Raw genomic sequence first — 19,778 nt, 5'->3', positions numbered from 1 at the left:
AGCAACGCTTAAGGTGGCCTGAGGCGCTCCTATGTTGTTGCTGACTGATGTGCCGTTGTACTACGTTGAAAGCGTAAGGGTGGGTTTAGCGTTGAGCGCGCGCCCGCAGCCAACCAGGCGGCGAAACTATTGGGCGAAGATATTCATGGGAAAACGGAGACCAATGAAATGCGCTGAGCACAGAAAGAACCGTGCCTGTGACCAATGAAATGCACTGGGCACAGAAGGAGCGGTGCTGGGAAAGGAACAGAAATCTGGAACCGAGAAAGATAGAGGAAATTAGGAGAAAAATGACGGAGCCTGGATTGGAGGATCCAAAAGAGGATAGAGCCCTAACTGGTAATGGAGAAACGTAGGCTTTAATGCCTGCTGGGTCACTCACTGCCCAGCTATGTGACCTTGACTAAGTTACCCCTGGGCCTCAGCTTCCTCATCTACAGAAAAAACAAAGACTTCTCTTCAGCTCTGACATTCTCGGAAAACAGGGGCTAGCGAGCTGATTCTGGGGAGGCGCTGGGGCGGGAGTTGTAGGAATGGAGGTGAGGAGGGGTTAAGGAGGAGGGATCTGTGAGTGTGGCAGCAAATGGAATGGTCTGCTTCCTCTGACACGCGCCAAAATCAACCAATGCAAATACCACTGAAATGGGCTCGTCCTCAGGTTGGGCTGGTAAATTGCAATGACGCCATCCTGGCAGCATATTTGTAGCTGGCCGAGCTGGGAGAGAGAGGAATAAGATCTGTTTGGGGAAAATAATTGTGACAGGAGTGGATAGGATAGATTGGAAAGATGAGACCAGTGAATTAGCAAAAGTAGGGAGCTCCTCTGGAAATAGTCCAGAGTGGTCCCCAGGGCAGGATCCTATGAAGCCCAGAAGAATGCAAGCTGCAACCAACTTGGTGTTGAGAAAGGATATTATGGAAAAGAGAGTAGTCATAAGCAAAAAAAAAAAAAAAATGCTGATGAAGAATGGGAAAAAAGAAAAGCGAAAAACTAAAATCTAAAGGGATATTTTACATTGCCCTCTTAAGATAACTGGGGATTGGTTGAACAAAATGTAGCATATTAATATAACAATATTGTTATATCTTTACAAATAATTTTTAAAAATTACTTCAGGAAGTCCTTCTAAGTATAAACTGAAATAATTGAGTAGACAGAATTAGAACTAGAATAATTTATACAAAGAAAGCAAATAAAGAAAAACGGAAAGACTTGAGAATTCTGATCAAAACAATGACCATTGGTGCCATCAGAGAACTAATGATTGTGTGGGACAGTGAACCCAAATAAAAATCAGAGACTCTCAGAGTAAAAAAAAGCAGAAAGGGATTTATTACAATCTCCCAATAAAGGACAACTCCCATCTGAGAAGGTATGTGTCAGCAGCAGTGCAAAACACAAACTGCAAAATACAAGATTATTGACCAGAATCTCTCTCCCCTTGACTTCCCCCCCCCCATTCTAAATGGGAAAATCTATCCCAGAAATAAAAGAATAAATTGTCTTTAAAAGAAGTACTAAGAGGTGGTGACAAACAGGAGGGGGAATGTTCATCCGAGACAATCAAACACCTGCTGCTAACAGCAGGACATAGGTGGAAGCCACATCCTTTTGAGAAGTCTTTACCCAGGTTATCCCATACAATACCTCCTTTTTATTTATTTACCTTTGAAGACCTTACACCATTTTTGATACTCAGTTATTTAGGTTATAATGGCCACATATTTTCAGATAGTAAACTGCAAGATCTTACATACTTGAATCGTGTTCTCTTGTTCTGATTACAAAAATTTGATACAAGAGGAAACATCAGGGACATGATTATAATCAAAAACTGGTGCTTCAGGCCTCAGGACTGAGAGCACATAACATGACAGGATAAAGCATTGTTAGCTAATTGTGACAACAATTCCACCTTATAGCTAGGCGCAGAAATAATCAGATGAGTTCTTATTCAAAGGAACACCACTGGGAAACGAGTTAGAAGGATCCCACCTTAAATAGAGACCAAGGTTGTCCGCCTAATTCTTGCCCAGATACTAATTTTCACCAGTAATAATTCAGGATCACATTCTTCTAAGTAGCTTGTGGCTTATTCCTTTCAGATAGTGGATTACTGGCTTGATGATCCATCAGACAATCATACCTGAATTTAAAACTTCAAATAACATCCCCTACAGTTCCAAGAGATTTTATCTTAAATAGTAAGTCTCTTTAATCAAAATTTCAGGTGAATTTAGCTCTCAAGGATTACATATCCTAACTAAATATTACTATAATCTTACATTGATAACAGTAAAAAATTAATCCTAGAAAGTTCTCAGCTTATCTTCATGTCTAAGTAGATGGGTTTTAAATTTAACATTACACAAATCATTTTACTTTAAGATGCTCAATAACCAATCCATATCAAAACATATTCAGATCAAAACATGTTCAGTATTAACCATATTCAAAGGGACAAAGACATAGATCACTGTTCTCAGAATCTCCCTAAACAATGGGAATGACCAATTAAAACTCACATAGAATACAGAATATACTGTCCTAATTTCACACTAATGAACCCTATCAGAATTAACATTAATAATTTTTTCATCCTAAAAATGTTGATTCAACTTCCTCTAATCGAGGAGTCCCTATAAATTTTTCTGGAAATATAAACAACAGGTACAACACCAATATTGTTAAAATTCCTCTAAGCACAAACATTCTCCCCTGCCACCACAACATTCCTAATTGCAAAGTCATCAGTGTTAGAGGTTATAAATTGTCCTTAACAGTCCATTCTTGAGGTTTCCCCATAAGTCCTTTAAGCCTGGTGTTCTCAGCCTGCAGACTGCAGTCTTGGTCATCTGTAATGTCGGGTAAGGTACTTCCCATTCTGCTTCTTCCAGGACTTAATAAACATCCATTCTCTTGGAACTGCAAACTTCAAAGATGTCTGGGCCAGCAATTCTTGCTTCCTAAGGGCTGAAAGGGATGAGGACACTGCCAGTATAGAATTCCTTAAAAACTTATTTATTTCTCCTCCCAAATAAAATAAACCAAACAGCATTGAATATGGGGAAAATCCCAGATCACTTCTGGGAACAATTCTAATTTTTAACAAACCAATAGGCAAACATATGGTTTAAGGCATTTAGATTTTAACATCAATTTAGTAATCTGTTTCTTAAGAATATGGTTCGTTTTTACACTTTCCCTAATGAGGGAAGCTGCCCATATGTATGGAATTGCCACTCGTTTTGCAATTCCCTTCCCATCATTTCTTATAAAACTTTAGAAGTAAAATAGCTTCCTTTATCTGAATCAATACTCTCTACCAATCTTAAGTACAATTTGTTCCAATGTTATTCCACTAATCTCTCAAAGCAGCAGAGCCCAAAGGAAAGCTTCCACCCATTCTCTATATCTCAGTTTTCCCCATTGTATCATTTCATTAAAATCTAACCTAAATATTTTGGAAACAGACTCCTTCCCTCTAGAGGGACATCTCCTCAATACTTCTTATTTATCTTTAGACATATTAAACACCTTTCAGATACAATTTATTTTGCAATTAGACATATCCCTATATGTCATATTTTCTTGATTTTACTTCTTTGTTAAAGAAAGAAAGCAAGACAAACTTTAAGATTAAAATTCTAAATATCTTTGGACCAAATTTCACAAAATTTATACTACAATGTTAAAGCACAGCTCATACAATTTTTACAAATTACCCAATACACAATTTAGAAAGCAACATAGTAGCTTAAATATATTTCATCTAATTAGGAGACAAATATGTGACTTCTTTAGGTAAGTTATCAGAGAACCAAAATTTTTAACTAAAATCAAATGAAATACTGATTTAAATTTCTAGAAAAAATACTTAAATATTAACACACACATATTTCTAAAATCTTATACCAGAATAAACAAGTTCCCAATAGTAATTATCTCATACAATTTCAAAATCAGAATTCCAATTTAAACTCACTCAGCCCCAAAATTTAAGGTGGCAGAAAACTTCCCTTTCAAGTCCATTTACAGGGCTTTAAGAAATTGGTGAACTTTAGAGTTGAGGGGAGGAAAATAAGGTTGGAGAAATTTAGACCCAAGTGTCCGGATGCAGGCCTGTGGCCAAGTGATTAACCCACTCCCCATGACAGAAATGGGGGGGAATCAAGTCAAAGATGTTGGGGTACCAGCACAAATCCCAAAAGAATCCAGGTTAGCCAGGGACACCAGCAGGATAGATTCCACAAACCTATGAAGCTTAGAAAATTCCAGAGAGGATTTTTTTTTTCCTTCTGCAGTTTTTCTATAAGCCTCAAGTTCTGGCCTTCAGAAGGCTTTTTGTCATGTAAATTAGGCCCACTTAGAAATACAACAGACTAACTCAAGTTAGCCCAGTAACTTCATGATTAAATCAAAAACCCCAAAATCTGCAGTTATGTAACTTTTAACTATTTCTGCAGACTCCAAATTGGACAGTTCTAGATCCCCAGAAAGGTCAGTTGTTTTTGTTTTTTTTTTTTTTTTTTTTCCCTTTTTGGTCTGACAATTTAAAACTTTCTCTATCTCAGAACTAGTCTTTCTTCTCTCTAGCTAAAAGCTATTTGCATAAGTTCAATAATGTACAAAGCAAGCCTTTTTAAATCCCAAATAGCCAGATTTTTTCCTAAGTACTGACTGAGGCTGACTGAGACAAACACAGAAGACAAAACATAAGCTCCCTCATGCACGCATGTGGTGCACACACACACAGTTTTTCTAAATCAGGTTCCCATTCTCAGCCCCACCTAGGTGTGGAATTGACGAGAGGAGTTCTGGAGCCAAAACCTTAGAAGCCAGCCCAGCAGATATTGAAGGCTTCTTTGAATTTACACCCAGCCCTCAGGAAGGGAGGGGTGAAGAATGGACAGTTCCTGAGCCAGCAGTGCACCTGATCAAACAAAACAATATTTAATCTCTATACATTTTAGTACTTCATCCCAATTCTTTTTAAAGGGGTAGCTTCCCAGGACACTAGATAAAGAGAACCAACTATGTTCACAGTTTCTTGTCCTCTTTAATGGAGGACTCACCTGATCTTATCAAAGGAAAATAGAAGCATCCTTATGGACTTGAACCACTTAGGATTTTCCTACTATCAAAGGGAAATAAAAATCTTTTATGGACTTTAACCATTTAAATCCTTCCAATCCCAATCCCAGTCATCCAGGTGGCTCACCAGTTCTTGGCAGAGGGAAAAATCTAACCATTTAGGATTCTAAATGGTTCTCCCCCTGGCTTACCAGTTGCTTGCCCTATCTTGGTTGTGCACAACTTACCTGATTGATATCAACTTTTCTCAGCTGGCTTACCTCCTGGGCCATATTAATCCTTTATCTTTACTAACCTACTTCCATTTTTGTTTTCTCCAAGTGTCTCTCTTTGAAAGTTTTCCCTTTCAGGGGTGGGAGTTCCCTAGCTGAGTTCAGGGACTACCTAAGAATTCTCTGGAGGGTGCCTGCCTAAGGATTTGGTATGGAAGAAACCCCTCACAAATAGAAAATATCCTAGATGAGCCTCCAAAATGCGTGGGTCAGCAAGTGAACTCAAATTAAAATCAGTCTTTCAGAGTAAGAAAAAACAAAAAGGAATTTATTACAATCTCCCAAGAAAGGGCAACTCCCATCTGACAAAGTGTTTGTCAGTAAAGGTGGGCAAAACATAAACTACAAAACACAAAATTATATTAACCAGAGGCTCCCCCTACCCCTTGACCTTTTCTTCCATTGTCTGGGGGAGTCAGGGCTTACATTCTAAAAGGAAAAATTTATCCCAGAAACAAAAGAATAAATTGCCTTTAAAAGAAGTATTTAAATGCTAATTAAGAGATGGTGGCAAATAGCAGGGAAATGTTCATCCAAGAACCCCTGCAGCTTTTTAGCTATAGCTCAAGTTGTTATTGCAAAGTCTCAAGTCACAATTAGGGCATAGGTCGAAGGCACATCCTTATGAGAGGTCTTCTCTCAGTTTATCCCATACATGATGAAGCATACTCATCTCTGGACACATAAGTGGTCACAAGGTGCAGACATATGCTGTAGGGCATGATAACTATGTGGATCCATTTTGTTTGGCTCTGTTTATTTGCTACAAGGATTGTTGCTTTCTCTCCTCAATTTTTAATTGGGGTAGGGGATAGGATTAAGGGAGAGGTATTAGCAATAGTGAGGGAGAAAAAAAAAAAAGAGAGAGAACCATTAAACCCAGAAGGAAATACAGATAAGCATGTCAGTTTTGAAAATAACATGTAGAATTTATTATCCACCTTTTTAAAAAGTGATATAAAATAGAGATCCCTGGTTTCATATACAATCATTCTTTGTGTTCTCCTGTATGTGTATGTGTAGAAATGCCTTTTTTTAATAGGGAAGAATTTAAATCTAGAAAAAATACTTTTAAAAAAAGACAGTAGTCAATGCAATTTGCAGGACAAAAACATTTATTAAGATGGTACATACCAAGTACAATTGGTGTGAAACATTCCTCACATAAAACTAGGGAGAAGTGCCCCACAAATACATCAATGGACAATATGGGCAAAGACTTTAGGTACGATGATGAAGCACAAGTATAGGACATAGCAATGGAAAAGGCACCTCCCAAGTCTTGGTATTTCAGACCTAGCAATGTTTTTTCTTTATACAAGCTTTTCATAGTTGCACTTTGAGTTCTGAGTCTGCTGGGCTAGTTGCTCAATTGGACTCTCAAAATTATTTTCTTGAGTCTTTCTCTTTTCTCTGCTGCTAATTTCCTTGGAGCTTTTTCCTCCCTTGGGTCTCTATCTGAATCTATATGGAATGTGAGTCTCTGCTTCCAGCTGAATATACCATTTTTCTATTGGTCAAGTACTTTCAAAGCAAATCTCTTCCCATAGAGGCAAGAATCTCTACCACAACTGCTTCCAACTCTCCAGTCCTAAAATTCATTCAAGGCACAAAGGGAAAAGATAATTTTCTGTCAATTCTTGTTCCTCTCTTGACTCAATACAAAAGATTTCATATCTCATAAAGGGATCGAGTCATAGAAGACCATTTACTTTCAACTTCATTATCACTTTGATTATATTCTGGCCTCTCTAGGACTAGAATCAGCTGAGATATGAGTCTCTTAAACATATCCCATCTCTTGCTGTGGGTAGGTCAATCTTAGAGACAGGAAAACTTAAGTACAAGTCTTTTAACTACTGGTTTCATGATCATGAGACAGGTCAAAACTTTTTAACTAAATTTCATTCAACAAGCACCTTTAGAGCACTTCACTACTATATCAGATAGTGTCAGAAGATATACACAGTGTATAACATAGCATATAATACTTTTTTTTCCCATTTGAGGACCAGTTTGTTCATTTTCTTTACTTTTTTTCCTCTTTTCTTAAAAAAAAAAAATAAAGGATGGCTCTCTTGAGGAGATGGGCACAGTGGTTGCAAAAATTTCAGTAGAAATCAACTTTTTAAAAAGTATTAATACACTAATACTTTCCTCTACCATCTTATCATGCCTTACAACAAAGACTTTAAAAAAAAAAAAAAAAAAAGTTCATGAGGCTGAGTGAAGCAGCAGGACCAGGAAAACATTGCACACAGTAACAAGATTGTATGATGATCAACTATGATAGACTTGGTTCATCTCAGCAATTCAGTGATCAAAAGCAATTCCTATAACTGTGAATGGAAAATGCCTTCATCAGAGAGATGACAGCCTAAGAAGGCCAAATGTGGAGCAATGCATACTATCTTCATTTTTTTTTTCTTGTGGTTTTTCCTTTTGTTTTGATTTTTCCCTCCCAACATAACTCAAATGGAAATATGTAAAAGGTGTTATGTGTAACTTACATAACCATGTATGTATAACCTAAAAAAATAAAAAACCATTAAAAAAATCCAGCTAAACCAACTGATACACCAACCATATCTGATGTATTCAATACTCCACATCTAGTCTCCTATTTCTGCAAAGAGAGGGAGGTTTAAGTTGAGACTCTGACGACAGCACTCAGTTTTGTTTCCAATAGATAATCTCAAAGTATAAACTTGTCACTTTTCTGCTCAAGAAGCTCCATTACTTCCCTATTCAATTCAATAAGCATGTATTACTCAACTACTATGTACTATGTACTATATACTTTGCTAGGTAACAAGCCTACAAATGGAAAAAAACAAAACCAAATGCCAACTCCATCAAGCCCTCAAAGATCTTATAAAAAGGGAAGAGGACAGAAGCAGAAAAAAGGCAGTCCCAAAATATATATAGAAAAGTAAAATAAAGTAATATTGAAGGGCAGAACACTGCAGACTTACTGTAGGAAATAGCACATCTCTAGGATGAAATACAAACTTCTGTTTTGCATTTAAAGTCCTTTGCAATGTTGCTATAACCTAGCTTTCCAGATTGATTACACATTATTTGCTTTCGTATCCATTTCCCTTCCAAAAAGGCCAAATTGCTATTCTCTAAATAAGGTACTCCAAATCTCATTTATGGGCCTTTGTACATATTGTACCCCACAACTGAAATATTATATATAGTTCTTCCCCCCTCCCCCCCCAAACTATACTGCTTTAAGGACAGGAAGGCAGGATTTTTGCTTTTTGCTTTTTAATCCTTAACCTTCTTCAAGGCTAGCCTTCCTCCTTGGCTGGAAAGCAACATTCTAGCCATACTGCCTAGAAAATCCTCCCTCCTTTACTAAGGAAGTAGTTCAGGAACGATATCCATGGACATACTCTTCTATGGCAATGTGTATGAGTTTATATACCTGTTCAGAATATTCAATCTAATAACATGACTTTTTGTCACCTCTTGATCTGGAACGTTAACTCTCAAGTCTCAGATTTACACTGACAAATGAAAAAAAAACACATTGGGCTTCTGCCCTAAGGAAATCTTTAATTACCAGGGGAAGGGAGGGAGGAAAGGGAGGAGAGAAAAGCAAGAGAAATTCCTCCTGTCTCCTTATTTGGTAGCATTCCAGAAGTTAACAGAGAACAGGTGAAAAGAAACCTAGAAAGTCCCTAGAAAAAGGTCTATAGACTTATTTTTCACATATATAACACACAAAATGGTGACTTTTTTTTTTGAAGTCCATCCTCTTGAAATCTTCATCAACCAATTCATCTTTGAACCAATTTATGTCTTCCTAGGCTTCTCATTATTCAGTGTATCTTACTGTGCTATAAGATAGGCCATCACATTCACGTACTATAATTTGCTTAGCCATTCCCCAACAGACGAGTATCTACTTGTTTCCAGTTCTTTGTGACCACAAGAGAAAACTATAAACATTTTAGAAGAATGTAGAAACTTTCTTTTCTCAACGACTTCTCTGGAGTCATTGTGGACAATAGGATCCCTAAAGGGTATGAACTTTTTGTCAGAGATATTTGAAACAAAGATCACTTCTCTTATCCTAGTTGGTACAAGTTTTTCAATTTCATATAATCAAAATTGTTTTATATCTTCATCTTCTGACAGCTTAATAATTTATTACTTACCCAAAGCAGTGAAAAGTATATGCTTCTTTTAGTAGGATCTTTCATATTCAGATCACACATCCACCTTTAACTTGTTATTGTAAAAAAAAGATGGTCTAAACCCATTTTCTACAAGATTATTTTCCATTTTTCTTAGGTGTTTTTATCAACTAAGGTCTTTCCAAGGTAATTTGTTTTGACATTTATTGAACACTGGGTTCGAAAATTTCTGATTCTTCTTTGTTTCCTATGTTCTGATGACTACTTTTCTATTTTTAAAAACTGGTACCAAATGGTTTTGATGACTTTTGCTTTGTATTGTGTTTAAAGACCTGAAAAGATATTCTACATTAATTCCTACCTTTTTTTTTTTATCGTTTTCCTTGATAATGTGAATATCTTCTTCCTCCAAATGGTTTTGTCATCTAGCACCAAAAAGAATCTTATTTGGTACATATATTAAATCTTCATATTAACTTCGGTACTATTTGAATATAAATATTGATCCAGCTCAACCATGTGCACTATATATTATTCCAGGTATTTAAATGGTTATTTCTGTAAGGAATATTTTGTAATTCAATCTACGCATGTATTGAGGATATTTTGGTAGACTGTCTATCTAGCAGCTTTAAATTTTTTTTTTTTTTAAGAATTATCAGTTTGGCAGCTGCATGACGGATGGATTATAAGTCAATTAAGCTTTTGCAGTACCTCAAGAGATGGTAAGGGCACAAATAACTCTAAAATCTTACCTCTTCAATCTTAATCTAGCTAGTGAAGCCTTGCCTGATCTCCCTAGAATCTTGGGCCTGTCTCCCCCAAAAAATTGCCTTGTATTTATTTCATATTATCCTATTCATGTACTATACTTATTGTCTCCCTCAATAGGAAACAGACTTCTTAAGGATTTTTCGTTTTATATTTGCATTCCCAAAGAAATAAAAAAGCTGGCATCTAGAGTCAGGTCCTTAACTTCAAACCTAGTAATCTCTCTACTATATTCATAGTAGTCAATTCCTAGTAATCCAATTCTGTAATTAAATGCTTGACCCTGAACACAAGACATGAGTTCAAATCCTGCCTACTTAACTGTACAAACCCTGGATGAGTCATTTAACTTCTTTCCTCAATTTCTTCATCTATAAAATAGGGATAAAAATAGCTACTATTTCCCAGGATTGCTGAGATAAAATGTTACTTATTTATAAAGCACTAAACTATAAAGTTAGGTGAAATAGAAATGTTAGTTATCATACAGATGGAAATACACTTTTCATCAAAAATTTTTATGGGCATCTATGAGAAAAATACTGTGTTGAGCACCTTAGATGTCTTACTACTATATACAAAATTAGTCATTTAAGTATTAATTCTAGTTCCCAGAAACTGGAAGACTTAGACACACGGATCCCTAAAGAGAAAAGGGAGTTTTTGGACAAATATCTATGTCCAGAAAGAGGAAAGTATGAAAATGCCCTTTTAAAACAGAGGACAGAGAAAAATAAAAAAAAAACAAAGAGGACAATAGAAATTAAGGTGAATACAATTAACTCAAAGGCAGGATTCCTGGAGTGGATAAGGACAGAGAGTTTACAAGACAGCATGGAAAGCTGGACTCATCTCAAGCCTAGTTCCTCAAAAGTTCTGCTCTACTGCTGCCTTTACAGGTGGTAGTATTCTACCCCATAAGATGTGACAGACCCTCCAATTCCCACAACTGCCCAACTCACCTCTGTCATTTAATAGAGACCATCATTTAAACATTTAACATAAAGAGTGAGGGAATGAACCTCAAATCCTACCGAAAATGGGAGAACAGAGAGTGCCAGTCACAGAATCTAACAGAAGCAGGATGAAATTACAAGTAACTGCTTTGCTGTATATACAGCCTTAACCTTTTTGTGTCTTGGGGGGGCCCCTCTTGACAATCTGATGACAACTACGGAAAGACCCCTTTTCAGAATAATATTGTGAAATGAATAAGATAAAATACATAAGGTGACGATGGAAATCAATTATATTGAAAAACAGTTAACCAAAATTTTTTAAACACAAGTTCACATATCCCAAGTTAATAACACTTGCTCTAAGGTCTAGTCTATACCAAATTTTTCCTTTCTCCCTATCCAGAGCAGATATTAGTCAAGTCAGTATTCACTTCTGCTACAGAGACCTACACTCAATTATATCAAACTTACATGCAAACATATCTATATTATAATCAAGGACTCAAACATACTAATAGAACATTCAGAAATCCTCATCCATTAACACATAGACCCAAGAAAACATATTAGTACTTACAGCATAAGGACACACAAATATACCTACATTCACATGAGACTACAATAAATGTATACTCCCTACACATATACACATACACACATACACACATGCACTAATATCCAGATCCACTAAATAATGTATACATTCACACAGAAATAATCACATTATCATTCAGTATAGAGAATTTCTCCATAGATACAACCACACATAGACTCAAAAACATCTGAATGAGATCTTCTCCTTCCCATCCAAAAAACCAACTCAAGATGAACTCATATTCTGTATGATCAGGGAAAGCCATTTTTCATTCTTCCCCTTTTATTCTGTTCCCCTCTCTCTGTATCAGTCGTCAAGAGCAGGAAGTCTCACAAATTAAGGAAACTGAGGCACCATTCTGGTAAAGAGGCCATTGAAATCATGAGGGAGAACCTAGAACCCAGTGATTTAAGGTCTAGACAGTACATATATGTGTGTGCTTCTTGGAAAGGAGTTAAGAGTATTTACAACATTTGGTAAAACAGTGGGAATATATATTTGTGGCAGAAAGTACCTGAATATTAACTGTGTTGAGATTTGTTGCCTGCGGGTTTGTACACTAAGTGACTATGCTTGTGGAGTTTTGAGTATGGATTTACATGCATATGGGTGCAGAGATCCATCACTACTGTCAACGGTAGTTGTATCTTTGTATTGGTAATCTGTTATATGGTTGAGAGTGGAAAAAGAGAGGGAAAAAGTTATGGGTCAGTGTGAGTTCCCAAAAATTCCCAAAAAGTGTGTTGGCATTTATTCCCTTAAGCAGGTACATGTCACACACGTAGGCAAGGATTTAATTTTTATCTGGACAGAGACTGATATTTTGGAAACAGAGTTCTTTCCCAATTCCAAATGTCAGTTATAGCCAGGAAAATTGATGACCTCTGAGTCTAAAGACAAGCAGCCAAGTCCACTCAGCTTTAAGTCCATTTTTGATCCTGTTGGCTACAACCTGACAAAAGTGCAAAGCAGAAAAAATAAATCATACTGCCCCAGGTCCAGAGCTGCCTTCCTCCTCAGCTGGGAGAGCACAGAGTTGAGATTCAAGTAAGCAGGAACCTATACTTAGTCCCTCTTCCATTTCCTACTACCTTTCCCCAACACTTTCTAAGGTCTGAGGGAAAATGAAGATGCAGAAGAAAACTGAGATGAAAACCAATATAAATAGCCAGAGAAAGGAAACACAGAACAGTTTTAAGATCTAGAGCTCAATCGAGACCAGGAACAGGAAGCCAGGCAGATATGTACAGCCTAAACTTGCTACTTGGCAACAATTGTTGCCACCTGCCAAAAGAGGCAAGGGGGAGGGTTGGCCAAAGTCTCCAGCATCCACAGTCTTCAAGGTTAAATCCACAGACAAGTTTTGGTGAAAAGGTAGTCCAAAATAAGGAGGGGAAAGAGTAAAAAACTGAATGAGATAATCTGGCTGTTTCCTTGATAAGGCCCAGCAAGAAGTTGGAGAAGGAATAAAGCCAGCATATAGCAAACAAGAAGCCAGGATTTGGTAGAGACCTATACATACATTAACTTGCTGCTTGTACCCCATTTCTCAGGAAAAAAAAAAAAAAAAACAATTTGGTCTGGCCAGGTGGGAAGCCAGGGTTGGGAGAGAGATCTGTACAGGATTAACTTCTTGCAGCTCCCAGTATGCGAGAGGTGTGAATCAGCCCCATCCTCTGAGTGACCTGGTCCTATCTCATGGCCAGATCCTCAAGTATGTCCCAGTAGAGCAGACAGAGAAGAGGGGAAAGACTCGCTCTCGGAAGGTCACTCGGAAGGTGTAGATGTGTCGCATGTCCTCAGCAGCATAGAAAGACACTGCACCAGCCTCTAAATCCAGGGCAACCCGAACACGGGCCAGCCGCCCCCCAGGGCTCAGTGAAGTACGTTCAGGAGATGTTACAGCCCAGTACTGCCCACCATTGAGCTGAAGAGCCCATACACCCTCTTCAGGAGTAAAAGGAGTAAGGCCCTTACGCCGGACACTCTCCCGAGCCACCCCAAAGGCCCAGCCATCCGCTGAGCCCACCTCCACCTCCCAGTGGTGACGGCCTGAAGTAAATCCACGAGAAGCCAACACTCGAGTATTCGTATCAAAGCGCCGGGGATTAGGAGGCAGATCTTGGGGTCGTGGGCCCAGGCGGACGCTCTTTAGATCCAATGAAAGGATGAGGCGGGGATTGGCTGTGTCAGGATCCAGTGTCAGTTCCACTTTGGGAGAGAAGAAAAAGAAGAAAAAACAAAGGCAGAAAAAGATATCATTTGATATAGCTCCCTGACACAAGGTGAATATCCACCCCCTCCTCTCAGACAAGCTGCATTTCTCTTCTCTTGCTAAACCTGACAAAAAAAAAAATCCCTTTTCCATTAGGAAGCCTTCCAGGATTCCTACATCCCACCAGACCCTGATCATTCTTTTTATCCTGTGTACATTCAGATCTCACTCTGATCATTTGCACTGTGTTCTATGTTTTAAAAAAAAAAAAAAAAGTCACTGTTAAGTGTATGCCCTGTATCCCCCATCATACCAGGAGTTCTCCAAGGGCAGGGACCATGTTTCTTCCTTTCTTCTGTCTCTCCCCCCCAATGTGCCTGGTACAGGGATCTATCTGTACAGGGCGGGCGGGAATGGGGGGGAAAGAGGCACAGCAGGGTCAGTACATGTTGTAGACTGACAGACCTCCCCAAAATAAAGTATCCAGAGACCCAGGCCATAGTGTTTCTCCCTCCCCCTGGAGAAGTTACCCCACAGGCCACTGAGCACATGCCCCATTGCCCTTTGGCATAATCCCACCTGTATCATGAAAAAGGCATAGAAAAAAAGAGACATATCTATAGGAAAAGATCCACAACCCATACACATACAAGACAAAAGTAATAGAAAGTCAGTTTTGGGAAGGCTCTTGGGTATTGTCTCAATTTACAGAGAAGATGGAGGACCAATGAAAGCAGATGTGATCTGCCCATGGCCTCTCATCTGGTTAGATGCCATGAGGCTCTCTGCCCCTACAGCACACATTGTCTCTCTCTGAGATAGATGGCAATGCCAGAGACAGAGACATTCTGGGAAACAGATTTACAGAGATGGGGGAAATTGCTTTATTTGACATCTTTACTACTAACAACATTTACCTTTCTCCTCTTTTTCCAGTTCTCCTCGAAGATCCTCTGAAAGGAGGAGGAACACAAACAGCAAGAATGAATGTTCTAGCTAAGTTAACAAACCAACATTCATTCAAGCAATATTTTATTAAATATGCTATAAGACCAGGCACTGGGAAAGACAGAGTTGGGAAAGAAGAAAACAAGCATTTAGAGGCTCTTACCATGTACCTGTGTTAAGCAATTTACCTGGGCGGTGAGTTATATTATTGTCCCCATTTTATAAATGGGGATTAAGTGACTTGCATGGTCACAGAGCTAATAAAAATCAGAATCAACATTTGAACTCAGATCTTCCTTTCTCCTTGCCCAGTGCTCCTTCCACTTTGTAACCTGACTGCAGGTCCCTCAAAGAGTTTAAAATGCCATCTTTCTCCCCACCCTGCCTATTCCAGTGCCTGCTACCCACTCAAAAACCTTTCCTATTCTTTCTTCAGGATAAATAATAGAACAGTCTTTAGTAAGATAGATGAGATACCTTTATAGGAAGACCCTGTAACTGTTTATACCTTCCTGCTTCACCTTTTCCACCTTTCCAGCTCCACCAAGATTAGAACCTGAGCCCAGTTCCTGTCACAGAGCAGGTATTTAATAAATGCTTTTGAATTAATCAGCTAATAAAGCTGGACCTAGAGTCTCTTGCCCCTTCTGCTTGAGCCTCATTAGACATATTTAGGTCCTGCTATCCTATATATAGTGTCTTTATTCAAACCCTCCCAGCTACTCATCTCCAACAAAACCCATCACCTTTGAACTTCTTTAGCAGTCCCTTCAAAACAAAGGTCTTGAGTGAAATATTCCAAACTTTACTTTTCATTTCAGAAGAGACTGAAGCTGGTTTGGGGCCTGGTACATTGTCACACCTTGGATGAAAAAAACAGAGAGGATGTCATTGGCACCAACTACTTTCCCTGATCTTTTTTCCCTTTTGATCTCTGCACAATGGAGCCATGCAACTATCTGATAATGAGAAAGGGGATATCATAGAACTTTATAGCATGGTTCTTGCATTTTAGTCTACAGGAATCTCTAGGACAGACTCTCTATGCCTCTCCTGACAATGTCAATTTCTTACAAACAGGATTTAATGTAAGCCTCCACGAAGCCTTACCTAAAGTAACCCTTCTTAGGTCCATTCCTTCTACTTATACAGGCAACCTGGAGAGTAGTCCCTGGAAAACCACAGAGTATACGCTTGAAGACCTTGGAAGGGATGGAACCTATACTGTTCAGAGCTTGTTGGTAGAGAAGAGAACCATTGTTCCAGAACCCTTTGCACTATTGCTTGACATCAACTTTCTTTGGGGAAGGCCATCCGGTTTTTCCTCCCCACAATGGTCACAATGAAGAGAAAAGTTATTTTAAATGCAAAGACTTATTGTTTACTTACCTGCCTAATGTGTTCTTGAATTCCTAAACAGAAATAATGAAGAAAATAATCATTATTGAATGTGTCTCATTCTCCATAAAGAAAGAAAAATCAGGTTAGGTTTCAAACAAAGAAATCATGATCATTTTCTCTTTCTCTCAGATTTTCTCCGATCTGAAAACCATCCCCTTAGGAAATCTCATTTTCCCCTTCTTTGTAGAGAAAAGTTTTCTCTCCTAGGTTTCTGGGCCCTAATATAGGCTAAATTTGTTGTCCTGGGGTCTCTCCCTTCCCACAAAATGATATTTTTTTAGCCTTCTACCCCTTTCATATCTTAATCCTACCTACACTCTTTAAAATCTAATTCAAGTTCTATCTACTTTATGTTTTCTAGGAATAACTTTCTCCTTTGAACGCCTGGCACTTGGTTGCTCACTGCCTTGTATTATCTTTTTTTTTTTTTAAGTGCTTATGCTTTCTATTCTCAACTGGACTGTATAAACAACCTCAGTCGAATATCATGTCTTAAACTTCTCTGTATTTCAGTATCACTATAAAAAATCTTTGCTAAGTCCATCATTCTAGTTCCTTTGCTCTGTTGATGACTTCCAATTTATTCTGCATATGTCTTGTTTGGATGTAGTTGTTTGCACACTGTCTCTTCCATTAGACTATAATCTCCTTGAGAGCGGGGATAGTTCTTTTACCTTACTTCATATCTTTAGCATTTAGTGCAGTGCCTGGCACACAGCAGAAGTTTAATAAATGCTAGCACAGAGCTTTGTATATAACAAATTATCAGTCAATTGAATAAAGACCACAGGAAACTACAGGAAGAACATGTAGTCTTCCAGCTTTCCAACAACTCCAGCCACAAATTCCTTATCCTTTAATGCTATTTGGTACACACACACGAGAATTTGAGAAAGAGGAGGCACAGGAATTAAAGGAAAGCCTGATGTTTCTTAAACCAAGACCAAAGACACAGAAAGGGTACCAAGATAAAAGCTCAGGCTTTAGAATTAAGGTTTTTATTGTAGTCCTGCTATTTGCTACATATAGGATTTTGGGTATCATTTTTCTTCTTAGGGTCTCATCTATAAAATAATTTTTTCATCTATAAAACAGGGACCTTTGACTTTCCTTCCAGTTCAAATTTATGAAATACCTCTCTTAGCCAGGGTATAATCATCATTAATGATTTTAGAGAAAAGAACAATCAGTCATCTGTGCTGGATGGTTTATCAAACAACATAAAATAATGGAACATTGACATCAGTACTGTGCTAGATGCTAAAATAAAATGAAGTTAAAAAGCACAACAGTCTCTGCCATCAAGGAGCTTACAACCATAATGGGTAGACAACTCACATTCCTAGAGCTCAGTCTCACTTTACATAAAAATAGTTAAGTAGAAAAGGATCAAGCACATACAGCTAGACTCAGAGTTGAGATCTGAGCCCAGGTTTTCTGAATCTAAGCCTAGTTCTAGTTACATAAAATGAAAGGAAAGCAAAATATGCAGCTAAGTGCTAAATTAAGATAGAACGCTATCAGTACTCGAAGGAGAGGAAACCATTTAGAAATTTTGCTACCTGAAAGCAGGAGTTGATTTCTCCCACTCCCTCCCAATGTCAGGATTGCATGATCTTCATTAAATCACAAAATCAAATTCTAATATCCTATTACTCTAATATTACCCTGTTTATTACTTTGTCCTCCCCACCAAAAGAAGCCCTGATGATAAAATAAACTTAATATCCCACAAGTATTTCTCTTCTATATATCTTAAACAATCTCAATCTAATCTCTAATGGTTGTAATTCTTTGCAAGTCAGGCCCAGCTCACCTGAAGGAAGTCCAAGTCAGGTTTGTGGGATGTCTCTTCCATCTCAGTGGTGAGTTTGGACAGCAGGGATATTTCACTGCCAAGTTGGTTCAAGTTCTCAGTTTGTCTTTGGGTCACTTCTCTGGCCAGTTCTTCCAGACGCCCCACCAGCCTACTTTCCTGCTCCATCAGAAAAGCCCTCAGTGCTTGGAACTCAGCCCCGACCTTCTCCCTTTCCACAGTGACTTGCTTCTGCTCAAGGAGAAAAGTGTGTGGGAATAAGTTAAGAGAAAAAGATCTCAACACTGAGATTACACTGTGCAGCCTATAAAGGAAGAATACACTCTCCCAACTCTTAACCAAAGATCAGAATAGGTACACATACACCCGTCTACATATATCCATATAACTGAACCTGCTCTTCTCCTATATATTCTTAAATATTCTCATCTATTTTACAAATATATTCTTTCTTTGTGATTATCAATTCTTTCCTACATATCATTCATTTTATATGAAATAAGACCACATATTCACAAAATCTTTTTCTAATGATCTTTTATTCTATCATTTCAATTAGTCTCTTATTCAGCTTGTTTAAAAAAGAAAAAAAAAGCAACTTATACATTTATAATGAAGTCAGGAAACCTGGATTTCAGCAAGCTGATAACTTTCATTGTGTTGTGTTAGGCAACAGATATTCTGGCCAGGGTGATGATATCTTAAATCTTCTAGCCAGGACATAATATCTTAAGGGTCTATGGCCTAATACTGCAGAAAAGAGAAGGAAATTTTTAGGTTTTCCCAAGCTTCTTTTTCTTCCTCTAGGTTATCTGTTTGTTCTCCATGACAAAATAAGCCTCCCTTCTCATGGAAATAAATTCTCGGTGAGACAGCCTTTTGTTTATTATACAAGTATGCTAGGAAATGTACCCAGATTTGCCACTGCTCAACTCCTCATTACTTTTCTACTAAATGAGAATTGTCCTTTTAAAGTGATCATATGAATTCAGATCACTTCCAATAATCTTGTGATGAAGAGGGCCATCTACACTTAGAGAAAGGACTGTGGCAACTGAGTGTGGACCACAACATAGCATTTTCATTTTCTGTTGACGTTTGCTTGCATTTTGTTTCCTTTCTCAGTTTTTTTTCTTCTTGATCTGATTTTTCTTGTGCAGCAAGATAAATGTATAAATATGTATTTGAGTTAACATATTTTAACATATTTAACTTGTATTGGATTAGTGGGGAGAAGAAGGGGAAAATCTGGAACACAAGGTTTTGCAAGAGTCAGTGTTGAAAAATTACCCATGCATATGTTTTGTAAATAAAAAGCTCTAATTAAAAAAAGATAAATTGAAAAAAAAAATAAAGTGATCATCTGCTCCTTCAGATTACAGAACTATGCAGCTGCTTGTCATTAAAGCAAGTTTAGAAACACTAAAAAAATGCAGTCTATTTTATAGTTAGATATATCTAGACTAGGTATCAAATTCCTTTTTAGTATTGAAAAACTCACCCACAGAACCAAATTAAAATATAAGTAGGAAATGTTTAACAAACTAAGTAAAAATAC

At 37.8% G+C, this 19,778-nt stretch overlaps 1 protein-coding gene across 5 annotated transcripts in view; it reads right to left on the bottom strand.

The window, feature by feature from the left end:
• Positions 1-6,464: 6,464 nt before the first annotated feature.
• The window catches only part of TRIM7 (tripartite motif containing 7), a 29,604-nt gene continuing 16,290 nt past the window's right edge, over positions 6,465-19,778 (bottom strand). The window contains exons 4-9 of one of the 5 annotated variants that reach the window (XM_051996057.1): positions 18,221-18,451; positions 16,393-16,415; positions 15,750-15,865; positions 14,973-15,008; positions 14,369-14,449; positions 6,465-14,051 (exon numbers count right to left, since the gene is read on the bottom strand). In XM_051996057.1, coding sequence (XP_051852017.1) covers positions 13,537-14,051; positions 14,369-14,449; positions 14,973-15,008; positions 15,750-15,865; positions 16,393-16,415; positions 18,221-18,451 — 1,002 coding nt within the window. In that variant the 3' untranslated portion in view covers positions 6,465-13,536. Of the gene's footprint in view, positions 14,052-14,368; positions 14,450-14,972; positions 15,009-15,749; positions 15,866-16,113; positions 16,175-16,392; positions 16,416-18,220; positions 18,452-19,778 lie in introns of those variants that run through there. The other 4 variants (XM_051996059.1, XM_051996061.1, XM_051996060.1 and 1 more) reach the window with 4 other exon arrangements.

The sequence above is a fragment of the Antechinus flavipes genome, chromosome 4 (genome assembly GCF_016432865.1).
Source record: "Antechinus flavipes isolate AdamAnt ecotype Samford, QLD, Australia chromosome 4, AdamAnt_v2, whole genome shotgun sequence".
In the NCBI taxonomy this organism is placed as follows: Eukaryota; Metazoa; Chordata; class Mammalia; order Dasyuromorphia; family Dasyuridae; genus Antechinus; species Antechinus flavipes.
Note: the sequence above shows the minus strand (reverse complement) of the source record. Positions and strands in the feature narration are given on the sequence as shown.